The 13,953-nt window shown below is 34.6% G+C and overlaps 2 protein-coding genes across 2 annotated transcripts in view; both read right to left on the bottom strand.

The window, feature by feature from the left end:
• The window catches only part of LOC132194887 (zinc finger protein ush), an 86,397-nt gene that overhangs the window by 40,738 nt on the left and 31,706 nt on the right, over positions 1-13,953 (bottom strand). The window lies entirely within an intron of this gene.
• Positions 2,850-3,823, bottom strand: LOC132197849 (uncharacterized). The gene has a single exon (XM_059621429.1). It carries the CDS (start codon positions 3,748-3,750, stop codon positions 2,956-2,958), a length of 795 nt encoding a protein of 264 aa, XP_059477412.1. The 5' UTR covers positions 3,751-3,823; the 3' UTR covers positions 2,850-2,955.

Here is a 13,953-nt window from a genome sequence, read left to right as displayed (position 1 = left end):
AATTTATTTATTATAAATTAGTTGCTGTGTCTTTATTGTTTGTATCAGAAGGCCAGATTTTTTGATACTAATAAAGTTAAACCTTTTTTAATGTGGAAATCTGCTGGTTATTTAAATTTTTCGCAATGTTTCCTCTGGCATGGATTCAACTATTTGAGGTGGGAATATTATCTGCAAGTTTGATCAGCTGTGCAGGTGTCGATAGATGCTTAATGGTCAGCTTGTTGTGTACGTATTTACGTGTTCGAAAGCTGAAGGGGGGACGTCGAGAAAGATATAATTGCGCGCGGTGCAATTTGTTGCCTCTTTCGATTCCAGTTGACAGCGACATGATTCGCTTTTGTGCGAACACTACGGTGGAGGAAATTTCTCTTATACAATTTATTTGTTTACTTATTTATTTTGTACGAAAGCGAGGGAAATAAAGAAGCGGTTTGCATTTTATACGGAGGTGCGCTTATCGGTTCAATTTTTTGCTTCCACCCGGCGACGTGCACCAGCCCTCGTCGGTCCGTGTTTACTGGGTGTTGACGGCGTTACCAGCGACCACAATCGTAATGGAAAAAGAGCGTCGGAAAGAGAGGAATAAAAAATAAATGTGTGTGTGTGTGCCCAGTTGGCTCTCTCGGCTGTCTTGTGTATAAGCATTCTCATTATCAGTATCTGTGATCAATAGCCTGTTATATCCTGTTGATGGTGTGATGTGAGAGAAGTGAGTGAGTGAGTACACTCGAGCCCAACAATACCAAACCCCGCGGCCGATTGTCTAGTCAATAAGAAAAAACGGTCGTTATTTTTAATTAGTATGTCCGTGGACCGAATCGGCCTGTCAAAATCGCAAGGTCTCTTAATCAAGAATTGCCAATTGCATTCCTAATCAAGTTTATAATTATGAATCATTCCAACTTTTCTACCGGTTTCTTCAATTAACTTCATCAGATTTGGAGAAAAATCATGAACATTAAAAAAAAAATGAATAAGGAATAAGTGTAAAAAAATCAGCATCTTTTACATTACTCTATACAAGTAAAAATTATCAACGTAATAAATAATATTCATTGTAAGATACACACGAAATATTGATCTTTTCCAACATTCAAATGGACCAATATCTTACTTAATTATCATAGAATAACAAATAATTATACTTGAACATGACGCATGTGCAAACGCAAATGTAAAATTCTTTTAAACTTAACAAATAATACGTTTGTCGGTGAACAGAAATTTATATATGTTGATTTATAATAAACAGCGGTAAACTCTCAAATTTTGGTTTTACAAATAATGAAAATAAAAAATTCTTCCTGAATTATTTATAATAAAATAACAACGTTAAACATATTTTATTACTTATAAGGAATATAATCTTTAATATTAAATTTCTTGAATATAATAAACAATTATGTTATAATATCACAAAATATTTTAAAAGTTATTGTGTTATAAATAAATGTGTACACTATTTACATAGTTTTCAACTACTTTGATAAATTTTTGATTGAGTTGCTCTAAATCTCTTAATATTAGGTCATCAAATAACTAGGCTAAACTAGCATAATTTCAAATCTTCCAAATGGCTGGACGTGGGCCATGTGAATTACGCCAAGTTGGCTAAGAATGTATTATTAATTTTAAATTTGTAACAGGTGCCGAGACACACCCTCCTGCAGAGAGGAATACAGCAGCCTGCATCGCACATGAGTCACGCCGGTCACATACCTTCGCCCTCTTGGTCTCCCACTCGAACTAGCACGGATTCCAAGGTTTTTAAATGTGTGACAATTATACATACCAATATTAAACGATCTGGAGATACTTAAAATGTCGATATAATAATTTTTACTCAGCAATTTATTTATATTGCAGAGCAATGCAAGCGTAATTTCATAAAAAATATAATAAATTATGTACAAATTGAATTAAACTAAATTTTACCTTTTATTAGTAAGCCTATATAAATATTTATTGATTGAAATTCTGCTCATGAAATTGTAAGTAAAAACACTAAAAACCACTATAAATTATTTGAAATGGTATTGTAACAAAAATGTATTATTTTTTTTTTTTCAAAAATATGATTTTGTTCAAGGCAGCAATAGGGAAAAAAACCGCAAACTATTTACTCAAAGCGTTCTTAAATTTGTCTTACAGATTTGTTAGTAAATAACAGTTTAATGTTTGTATTTCTTGACTCTCTTACTGTAAATGGCAGTCATGGAATTCCAGTAAAGCAATAGCCGATTTCCAAATCAGACACCAACCGTATAGGCGTTAACCCAGCGTGCACACCATTTTACTCAAGGATTAAGGTTTTTCTATAGTCGCCATTTTTGTGAGTTAAATTCCCTGAGGCACTGTTGCTGGCCAAGCCCTATCTTCCAATGATAAAATAGTTCAGCGTTTCTCCGCAGGAGCGCTGTTCCAAAAATACAAAAGAAAACTGCATTGCTTGCTTGACAATGCACTCTCCACAGGGTGCCTTTCTTCCTAGTCTCCTGCTGTGCGCGCATGCAGCAGCCAAAAAAATACAAGTACTCAAATTTGAAAATGTGATTTTTTTTTTAATTTCAAAAATATTAATTTAGATTGTGAATTTGTAAAATTTTTAAGGCTTAGCAAAATTTGAATGAAATTTTTATGACTTTTAGAAATTTTATAATATTAATTTTGATGAACTGCAAAAAAATTAAATTATTTATTATCCAATTTTCAAAAACATAAAATTTAATTGTTGATTTCAAACAGAAAACAGTTTTATAAAGTTTTATTAGGAAGTATATAGAATATTATATTATCATATAACCAGGGATTTTATTATGAAACAAAACAAAAATATTATTTTAGTACACATAGATGATAATGTATTTCTTTCCCAATTTCATCAAATAAACTGCACATTTTTTTTTAAAGTATATAAAAAAAATTTAAATTACAAAAACGCTTCAGTTCCTATCATTCTCTCTCCCTTGGCTTCCTCTTCTCGGTTTTTTGTTGCTCTCGTTTAGCAGCAGCCTCAGCATATTGTGGCGGCACTCGAACGGTCAAACCGCGAATAATGCGTGGGTCAACGATTTCAGGCAGCAAATAATCCAGGTAAAATTCGCTGAGCTTCCTTTCCATGTTAGCCCAGAGTTCTTTGTCGGGAAGAATTTCCTCTACGAACAAGTCGACGTCGGTTGATGCCACGAAATAACATTTCTCCTTTTCGCTTATTGCAAGCTGTCCTTGAATTTGGAAAAAATAGTCGTGTTTTCTTTTCAGTCGCAATTTGCCCTCAAAGATTTCCAAGCACACTGATGAAAATTTGTCTTTTTTCTTCTTCTTGCCATTTTCCATGATCTGTTCGCCGCGCTCGTCTACGCCTTGTCGCTCAGCTACAAAATCAAATATTTTCCTTTCTTTCGCTGAGTAAAGGCACTTTATCTCAATTATTGCATTTGCTCCCACTGCTCCATCAGGTGAGGCTCCTAGGTAAGGCCAATTTTTATTCACGCACAAGCCGATTTTGCGCACAGCAAGCCCAGTTTGTGTTTTGAATTTTTGTTTCACTAAGTCCTCGCCGTGAAGTCCGTACTTTACTGCAGCGTTGTTTGATAAATCAGTCGGGTTACGAAGCCGCCGAACAGTGTTGTGTGGGTGAGTGGCAGCATCCAATTTAAAAATTTTTCCAAAATTGGATGCCGTGAGACGGTTTGCTCTGGCCCGTCGGAACAAGCCGCTTGAATGTTGCCCCTCGGTGTTCTCCATTAGCTCCAAGCGTTTTTCCTCAGTTTCCACCTCTGCAGCGAGTTGCGCAAGTAGCTGAGATTTGCGGCTGGTTAACTCTTCTTCAGAAATGTCGGGACCAGCAGCATCAGGGCCGTAATCGCAATCTGCCAATGCAACACTTTTTGTTTTTTTGCGATTTCTTTCCTCAGGATTATTCGCAAGTCGAATCATACGCGCCGATTTTGCCTTTTCTCTCCTCTTCTTTCTCTGACTTATCACTTTCTTAAGGACTTTATTGGGACTCTCATTGAACATTTTTTTCCAAGAATTGTATGCCCACGAATGCCCCTGGTTGAATTTCAACCCTGCTGCGTTTGTCCGTGTTTTGTATGCGCCTCGATTGGCGCGATTCACGCGTTTCGCTCCTTGAACGCAAGTGTTGACAGACATAAAACACTCTGCTTTATTCGTTGTTATGTCGGAGCGCAATTCTTCAGCTTTGGTGCAGAGGTTATGAAATTTACCCTCGATTTCCTTCCAGAGTTCTGTCTTTTTCAACTCGGGTACCCAGTTCACCTCAGTTTCAATTTCCTTTCGAGTGCAAATATCCCCGCAAAATTGATGTTCGCCAAAGACATGAGAGGGCACATTTTTTAATTCTCTTTGCAAATTTTGCACCACTTCTCTCTTTGGCCGGTCGCTTTTGTCGCGCAATTCTGTCGCCCTAAAAATTGCAATGTTGGCGCCTTTGACCATTCGGTCTATGTTGCTTTTGACCAATTTTCGAAGGTCGGGATTTTTCAATGCTCTATTCAGTGCCACTGAATATAACCCAGACTTCAAATTCTTGATGGAGTGGTTTTTGCAAAAGACCTTTGTAACTCTAGGTCCGTAATCACATTTTTCGCGAATTTTTGTCATTACGCTAGAGTCCCCGTCTCCGACGTATTGAAGGTATCGTAAACCGTGCATCTCTATGCTGCAGCGAAACCCTTCTACAATTATGTCCTGCTCCATACCTGTGGAAGTGCCTTCGTAGTTTTTGAAGCACTTATGTGACTTTGGTTCAAGGCCTTTCTTTTTAGCCGCTGCGCAAACATAGCAATACTTATTTCTAGTTGCAAGAAACAGTACTTTGCCTGTATTGGCTCCAATGAGGACTCCCTGCAAAAATAAAAATAAAATTCTGGTAAATTTTAGTTTTAAAAATAATTAGTAACAAAAAATAATAATTGAAATTTTAAATAATTCAAACAATAATATTTGAGTCTTTGCACATTTATAAATATTTTTGCAAGTATAACAATAATAAAAATTAAAAAAATTTATAAGCACAAAAATGAAATGTATATTTCTAATTTCATTTTTTTGCATTTTACTAATATTTAATTTGGCAAATCTGTTTAAAAAAAAACATGCTTTTGATAATTATTTGTAATAAGAAATGCAAATAATTGTTCAATTCCTCATTATTATTTTAAATATAATTTTGATTGAATTTAAAAATAAAATTATGAAAAAATTTGTAATCAAGTAAATATGTTATCTAGTTCAATATATTGAAATCTATTAAAACTAGAATCAGTTTATACATACACAGCCCACTGGTGACCGCATAGTGTGGCTGAAGGAACGTACTCCCCAGCCAGAATCCCCAATAGCTGTGGTGAACGGTACTCCGTCATCGTCAATGTTTCCGAGCTCTATGGCTAGTTGACGTTCTTCCTCTCCATTTTTTTTCAAATCTTCATCCAGGTCTTTTGACCAGGCCTTTGAAAAAAATTTTTATTTAAAAAATTATTTTCAATTTTAAATGAGAATTAGTATTATTGCTTTTTTTCCAATGCTTAATTAAAAATTAAAATCAGAATTTTGTCTATTTTGGGACGTCTTAAATTTTAATTGGCATTAGTTGCAAATATATCAAATTTAATGGCATTATACCTCTGACAGTTTTTCTTCGTGTTTGGTGAATGTGTTGAAAGCCATCATTTGAAGACCAAGATAACTGAGAAACTCCGTCGCTTGCTCGTGACCAGCACCAATACTCAGAGTTCCCCACACAGCAGCCACGTTTAATTTTTCACGCTGGTCAGATGAATGAGTTGATACCAAAATTTGAATATGGCATTTTGAGCAGCAAAATTTTAGCTCATTGGACAATCCGTTATGTTTTGAATCAACGAGATGAAGTTTTCCAGCCTTTTCGCAGGATTGCTCATGCTGCCATACTTTCTCAAGTTGTTCATAGAAAAATCCAAAATTTATTATTAAATTGAAATCAGTGTCTATTGGCGCTTTTTCTGATCTTTCGAACGACACGGAGTCCACAGTTTCTTCTAGAAGCTCGAAGCTCTGGTCATAATTATTCCCGAATTCTTCAGCAATGAGCATCTTTGATGGACTAGCAGTCTGAAATATTTTTTACTGATTTTATATTCCAATTTTATTAATTTAATTCTATAGTGAAGTAAAAAAACATGCATTTTTAATTTAAATTTATGCTTAGAATGGAATAATTAAGACACAGAATTATAATTAATAATTATTTAATGCTAATTTAATTGGTTGAAAAAAATGAGAGACCACCTAAAAAATTAAATTAAATTCAGCATTGCCTAAGAATTTTATATAATGCTGCTGTTAATTTGCAGGCATGTCAATAGAAAAAAGGAAGCGTGAGGATCAATCATTTATAATTATAGCTTATTAGCTCTCTTGCATGCGTTTAGGTAATTTTTTTATGCATTCAATACATACAATAAGTATTTTGAAAAACTCACTTGAAGTGTCTCTCCATGATATAAGCGGTCGTTTGCGTTCCGTTGCAATTTCCATGGCGGGCTCTCATCAACAGAGAGCCCATCCACTACTTTTGGCGAGGCTGCTGTTCGCTTTTTCGGAGTTGATTGTTGTATTTGCTCTATCCCGGAGATATCAATCCTCGAGATATCAAGACCGGAGCAACCATCACTTGAACTATTACTATCCCCGGCCAATTTTTGATTTTTTTGCTTCAATTGGTAGCAGCGTTTCCGACTCCGTTTTTTTGTACGATTTTGCGGGTTGCCCATGCTTGCGAGTTGCGAGCAAGAGCTTCTTTATCCTTCAAAAATTATTGACTGACTGACGGCTTTATAAAATTTTCAAGTGTGGCGTGCGCGTCGTGAAATTTCAAATCAAAGGTGTGACCAATTCGATGAGTACCCCCTAAGTTGCGCACACATAATTAAATTGATATTGTCCTAAATCCATATATCCACAGGGCGCTAGATCGCTGCTGCGCGGAGAATTTTTATTACACCAGAAAAGTGAATTCTGTTGAATTCCGTTTGTTATAAAGAGGATATCCTGCTCACTGAATTAGAGCTGCTGGGGGTGCATTTATTTAATTCGCTTTGCTTCATTTTTATTGTTCCTCAATGGCTAAAATCAAGATTTTGGCTAATAAAATTAATGGGAATATAATCGTTTTCTTTTGGAATTGCAATGTATTTTTTTCTATGGGTCTACAAATATATAAGATTTTATTTTTGCTTTGAACCAGAGACAGGTCTTCTGCTTTTCCCTAAATATGGAAAAAAAACTTAGCTGCAAGTGACTTTGTGCAATATAATTATCCTGAAGATTTAATTTCAGTTATATCTCTATTAGAACTCTATGCTAACTTTATTCTGCTTGACTTGATTTGTAAAGAATATAATAATAATAAATAAAAATATAAAAAACAATAATCGGCCAACCTTATAATTTAATCAACTTGTTAAAAAAAACATATCTCTTCAATGATATATAAATTGGAGCAGAGGATTTCATTCAAATTTTCACTTGGCAAATTTTATATTTCGAGACTGCTGATTTTTTTAGTCATCTGCCACTTATTTCAATTCATATTATATGCCCCTTCTTCCCATTTTTCGATATTTTATTTATATATGTGCGACTGATTGTGAGTAGAATAAACAAATAATATATTAGAAGTAGTTAAAAGAAAAGTATTAAAAAATATATTTTTTTTTCTAGTTTCAAATTCACTAAAATCCCGAGATACATATCAAAGCTTTTGGATGAATAAATTTTAGTTAGACACACTGGCGAGTCTTGGACTTTGGATTGAGACAAGAAGGAACCAAATATAAGAGCAAAGAAGGAAAAAGCACTTTGGAAGAAAAATAAGTCGGTCCCTTGGGGCAAAACCACTGGGAGAGGAACCTTTTGTGTAGCTCACACAACCCCTGCTGTGCGAGAGTTGGGTGCGCGAGCGATCGAAGCGCGAGCGTGCCTCTATGTGGGACTAAACGATCTAAAATTTTATTAAAAAAACATGCAAAAATTTGTGAACTTGAATCACGAGTTCTAATTATCATAGGAAGATTTTTAAAGCGTCACATGAAAGCCACTTTTGTGTAGTATTATGTGAAAAAATTTCAAACAAGTCCAATAATTGCAAGTGGGTTAAAAGTGGTTTCACGTAAGGAACAAAAATATGATCTTTTTGTCATAATAAAATTAATATTGTAAAAGCGCTTTTTTCTTGTGTTCCAATTAATATTCATCAATGAAATTTGTTGATGTGATTCAATATATACCAAGGATTACATCTGCGCGCTCTTAATGATATATCTCATCATAAACGACCTAAACAAGGCCTCAAAGATTTGAAATTAAAACTTAATTATCTAATTAACTATGTATAGTAAGTGTCTGAAAATTTATTTTCAACATCTTTAAAGCATATGGATTAAATCTAAGAAGATAATTTTTTGCTTTTGGTTCATTAAAAAGGCTTGAAGAATAACCTTAAAGTAAAAAGCGTTTGTACACTTCTTCTTCTCCTCGTCGGAAAGAGTTGAGAGAGTTATTGCCGCGCATAGCTGGGAGTGTTAATTTTAAAGCACGCTGCTTCTTTTCTTTCTCAGCACAACATATTTTGTTACCGCGATGGTGTGAAAAGGCTCATTTTTATCTCAATATTCGCAGGCAACGAGAGGCAGCGAGTTAGCCGCACCATCTCTCTCATTTGATGGCTGTGCCTAGTGAAGCAAGACGCGCTGCTCGTTATCCCCGCGTTAATCTCACCAACTCCTCGGCTCTTTCCTTTGGCGAGATGCAGACGATAAAACACTCACTCCGCCAGCAGACTCTCTGCCATTCCGGCCTCGCACGGCTAAATGACAACACATGTCCAATTGAATGCTTTAACTCATCTATACGCCTCTTTCTTCGGATGCATTTATTCAATTCAAATTGTTTCTCATTCAGCTAAAAATACTTAAAAACAGGTTATAAGATGAAGTCAAAAGGTATTCAATTTGCATTTTCATCTTTTGCAGCAGAGACTGGTGAAAAAGGATTTCTATTATTTTTGTTTATCCTGAAAGTGGAGTTAGCGATGTAAGTCAATTTTGTTAAAAAAATTTCAGGCTAAATTAGATGTCATTGACTTTTTTAGATTTAATGGATTTTTTTTTAAACTTGAGTCCGGAGTACTTTAATGTTTTGGTTTGACAAAAGTCATTGAGTCATCATTGACTTCAAGTTTCAAGATAAGTTTTTCATTAATTTATTACTTTTACTACCGAGTCTTTTTCAACAAAAGTCTAAAAATTACCCTCTTTTGGAAAGTAGAGCCTCACCCATTAGTACATTCAAGTCTTCACAATCTAATATATTCATTGAAAACTTGCAGATTCGCCGTAGCAATTATATTGAGCAAGAATTTGTTTCAATTTTATCACAAATTTGTTTCAATATCAAAGAATGCTTCATTACAGTTCATTGTTAAATCTTTGAATAATTATTTAAAAGAGATTTTGGGCCGCTCCTTTCCTAATTTTCAATTTCCTCATGAAAGAAACAAAAACGGGTGGATTTGTAAATGAATATCCTGGTGTCCATATCCCGGCGAGTTGCTGCTGCAGATAGGAGATCGCCGGCCATCATTCTTGTACCCGCGCCGAGCGGGCGGCGGCGTCGGCCGATTTTAAAATCGGCCATCAAACGCGAATAAAAGTTGTTATCTGACCGTGGCCGCTAAAACGGCATCACTCAGACACACTGGTAATTTAGCACTCGTGTCAAGAGGATGTATCTCTCTGTAAGAGCAGTGCTGGCTGGCTTTTCAGGAAATTTTAATTGCCAGCAGGAAACTCGAGTAGAAAACGATTTATGATGATTTCAACGCATTTATGCGCCTTCACTATATTGGGCAAATAAAAAGTTTCAGCGAGTTAATAAATTCTTTGCAAAAGAAAATACTTCAAAGATTGATAAAAAAAAAACTTTACAAAGAAAAAAAATTAACCTTCATGTTTATCATTTTCTGAAATTGATGAAAGTAAGAAAATAAAAAAAGCAATGAGACAAAATAAGAATTGGTGAATGCAATAAAATTTTAAATTAATTTCTCTTTTTTTGTCATAAAAAGTTACAATAATATAGGCGGAGTTAGAAAAAAGATAGTTAAATAAATATTTTTAAGTTGTAGTTTTTGAGTGTTTTCCGTATAGTAAGGAAATGAGCCTCAGGTGTGTTTCAGTTTAAATTTTGAAAGATATTTTACAGCTTCAACGAGAAAAACAATTTAAAACACCAAACCTTCCATAAAAACCAAAATTCTATCAACGCTTCAAAAATTTAATGTCTGTTTTCAAAAATTTATTTGTATTCAAGGATTAAAAAGAAAAAAAATGCAAGCGACAATTCTTTATTACTTTTAAAAGGGAATTAATTTTACAAATAGAAAGCTCACATTTTTTAAGCTTCAATAAAAAATAAAAATAAAAATTGAAACACTTTTAAATAAAGTTCCAATATTAAGAATTCAAATTCTGAGATTCCTTTGCATAAATGCATTTGATTGCTGGATGGTCTCTTTTGCAGACAGGCTGGAATAATTTGCGATGCTGCGTTTGACGGCGCCGGCGAGCGAAGTGAGATTGATCAAAATAAAAGCGCCTGTTATATCTCCATCTGCAATACACATTCATCCGCGAGTGAGAGAGATGTACGTTGTCTCTGGTGCAAGTTCTCTCTTTGCTCTGCTCCCCAGCAACAATGCTGATAAAGACACACAAAGACTCATCTTTTCATGCCAAGAGATGAGATAAAGCTTAACAGATCACCGCTTTGTCCCTTCGGCCTCAAGTCAGAGGAATGTATGTTTTAAGAAGGATGCCCTTTATAAGTTGCCCTAGCAGCCATTCCCACGTGTCCTTATCTTTATGGCAAGAAATATTTCAAAGATAAGCTCCGCCGGCGCAAATGTATCTGAAGCCATGCCTTGTCCCTCTCCAGAGACTCAACTCGCACTCTCACACACAAGATAAAAATGTATTTTTAAACTTTTCTAATCGCACTTTCAAACTTGGCGATCAGACTAGAGACGGCTCGTATTGTTAAAGAACGTTTGTAGGTCAACACGGCGATATGCTGAAATGAAAACACACACCTTCCACGCCGATAACAGTGACGCAGAGAAACGGGTGACGTGCGATGGAAATCTTGCAGGTTAATCCATGTGTAAAAAATCAGACACAAAAACAATAACATTTATTTAGCTTTCCATCGATTTCATTTGTCAAATATTTTGATTGAAATCTTTAAGAAACTCGAATACGTTTGATAAAGAGTTAATTCAAGAGATTTTTAACAAGTAAATGTTTGTTTACGCACTCTGTATGCTGACCTATTTTATGGATTTTTTATTGGTCTTTTGCACAAATTTTATTTTAAATTCTTTCTGCTTAATTTTCCATTATTTCCCTAGATTTAAAAAAAAAACTTAAATTTGCTGCATTTTCTTGCTTGTAAACGGATTTAATTTTTGCTTAAATTTTCAGAGCTAAAACACAACCCCTTACCAAAAAAAAGATATCTGCTTGATTGATTTATTTTAATTTGCAAAAAACTTCAAGTTTAATATTTCATAAGATAAAATATTCTCCACTCGCCGAAGTGAATTAAATTAAATTGATGTATTAAAAAGGTTTAAAAAAAAAATTGAATCTTCTTGTAAATCGTGGATTTTTCTTGTGTAATATTTATGCTAATTTATGCCCAATTTGCAAAGAATAAAAGTAACACTTAAATCTGGTCACACCAGTCAGGCTTAAAACACATAAAGTGCAATATGTAAAAAATTAAAACCGCCACTTTGCGCGATCGGTGCATATTTTAACACAGGATTTCCATTAGAGATAATCTTGCTTTAATCAGGCGCGGCGTTTCATCTTGCTTAGCCGGTGACACATTCAAATTAACAAATTCGAAAATCTTAAAATGCTTCTGCTCGCGGCGATAAGCGAGGCGTTATTATATAAATGGATCAGAAAACAGCCCGCTTTTTCACACAAGTGCGCATCGCATATCGGCCCCGTCGTGCGATAGCTTATTGAGTGAGAGAGACGGCGGGCGGATCATCCATGAATGTGAGCCGTCAGCTTCGGATTCCCATCCATAACCCAAGCAACCACAATTATGCGTGCGGAGCAGACGATAAGATAGATTGAGTGCTTTCGGAGCCGTCCGAGAGAAAGAGAGACAAGACACTGTGCACCTCCTCCTTTTTCAATGCGTTTTTTTACAATTTTTTTTTCTTAATATTATTAAAATATTATATGTTATAGTGATTTATTAGAAAATTTACAATACCCTATAATTAATGTGCTTACCGGTTCTTACCAAAATTTGTAAACAAAATAAATAATAACTAAAAAAAATTGCAATCAATTAATGACACAATTATTAGTTAAATTAAAAAATTAGTAATTTTTACAAACAGAAAAATTATCAAAAAAGTTACAAAAAAAATAGGGAATGTGCGTTTAGAAAAAATACTAATCTGCAAATGAAATGTAAGAATTTTCAATCGGTCTATTGAAATTAGTAAAATTAATTAATTTTTAGAAAGTATCGGTGACCCTCTAAGATGGCGCATGGCTTTGTTGAAAACAATTCAAAATTGCATTCGGGTTCACCATCTGCAGAAACATACTTTTTTAGATGACACTTCTATTGGTTAGTTTTATCATCAAATTTAAACAGCATAAGGTACTTTTTCATTATTTCTTCCTTGATTTTAAAGGAAAATTTTTTTCTTCGTAACGTTTGATGATTATTATTTATAGAATGGGAAAAAAATCGTTTTTAACTGGGTTAACTTCTGTATAGCAAATTAAATCGCCAAAAATTTACCGCTTCTTAAATAAAAACTTCAGACCGTTTTTTATACATATTACTATATTCATTTTCATGAACTGATTTTTCTTGATTTGATTTACAAGCGAGCAGCGACTGCTCGTCAGTCGAAGACAAAGGCGATGGACTGCCGAAACGTACGTAATTTCCACGGACACGATAAATTATGAAACAATAGGCCTATTATCTCGGAATAATTTGGATCTTGTTGCTCTTTCTCTCCCTGTGTAAATGCGCGCGATGATGGAAAGGCAGATTTATTATTGTTGCGGCAGGGAAATGTGGTCTCTCATAAAAATAGAAGGAAGACTGCTTTGCCCGCGAGATTAACAAACGGCGATAAGATTCAGCCAGAGCTCAGCCTTATCTGGATTATGTATGTATTTTAGAATAGGAGAACACACACAAGCAGACAGACACAAATTTCGACAGTCTTGAGAGAATGCGCTTCTCATTTGCCGGGCGAATCGTGTTCCATCTTTGGCTACACGCGGACGTACGTAGGTTTTTATCGCAGATGAAGGGAAATAAAATGCCCTCGATGGGAACGCGCAGATAGCACATATACGTCTTGTGCCTTTTGTTAATTATAAACGCGCGAGCTGACAATGAGAGAAGATGGATAATTTTTCGCTTTGGCCGCGTTATCGGGTTCTGGTTGCTCCGCACCAAGGGCAACATTTTCTCAAACAAAAGCAACTCGTTTAAAGCAGAATTATTACAAAATTTGCATTTAAATCGTTGAAATTGTTAGCAGATATGAAATTGAAATTCAACTTTAATAATTATGAAAATTTTAGTCTTAATTTGATATCCTATAAGGAAATAGAATAGACCACCCTGAATGAAACAGTTTTATTTTACATATGATGTAACAATGTGGACAAATAAACAACAATAATAACCACATCAAATTTTCAATTGAACTTTGATAGGCTTTAATTTGATTATTATTATTATTTACTCTTCTTAAAGGATCGTTTTCATCATTCATATTTTAATTTGTCATGCGCCATGAATCAAATTTATAATTCAAGCTTGAAT

Source organism: Neocloeon triangulifer, unplaced genomic scaffold (genome assembly GCF_031216515.1).
Source record: "Neocloeon triangulifer isolate White Clay Creek 2 clone unplaced genomic scaffold, ASM3121651v1 ptg000001l, whole genome shotgun sequence".
Lineage (NCBI taxonomy): Eukaryota > Metazoa > Arthropoda > Insecta > Ephemeroptera > Baetidae > Neocloeon > Neocloeon triangulifer.
The sequence above is the reverse complement of the archived record's forward strand: the minus strand, read 5'-3'. Positions and strand labels throughout refer to the sequence as shown.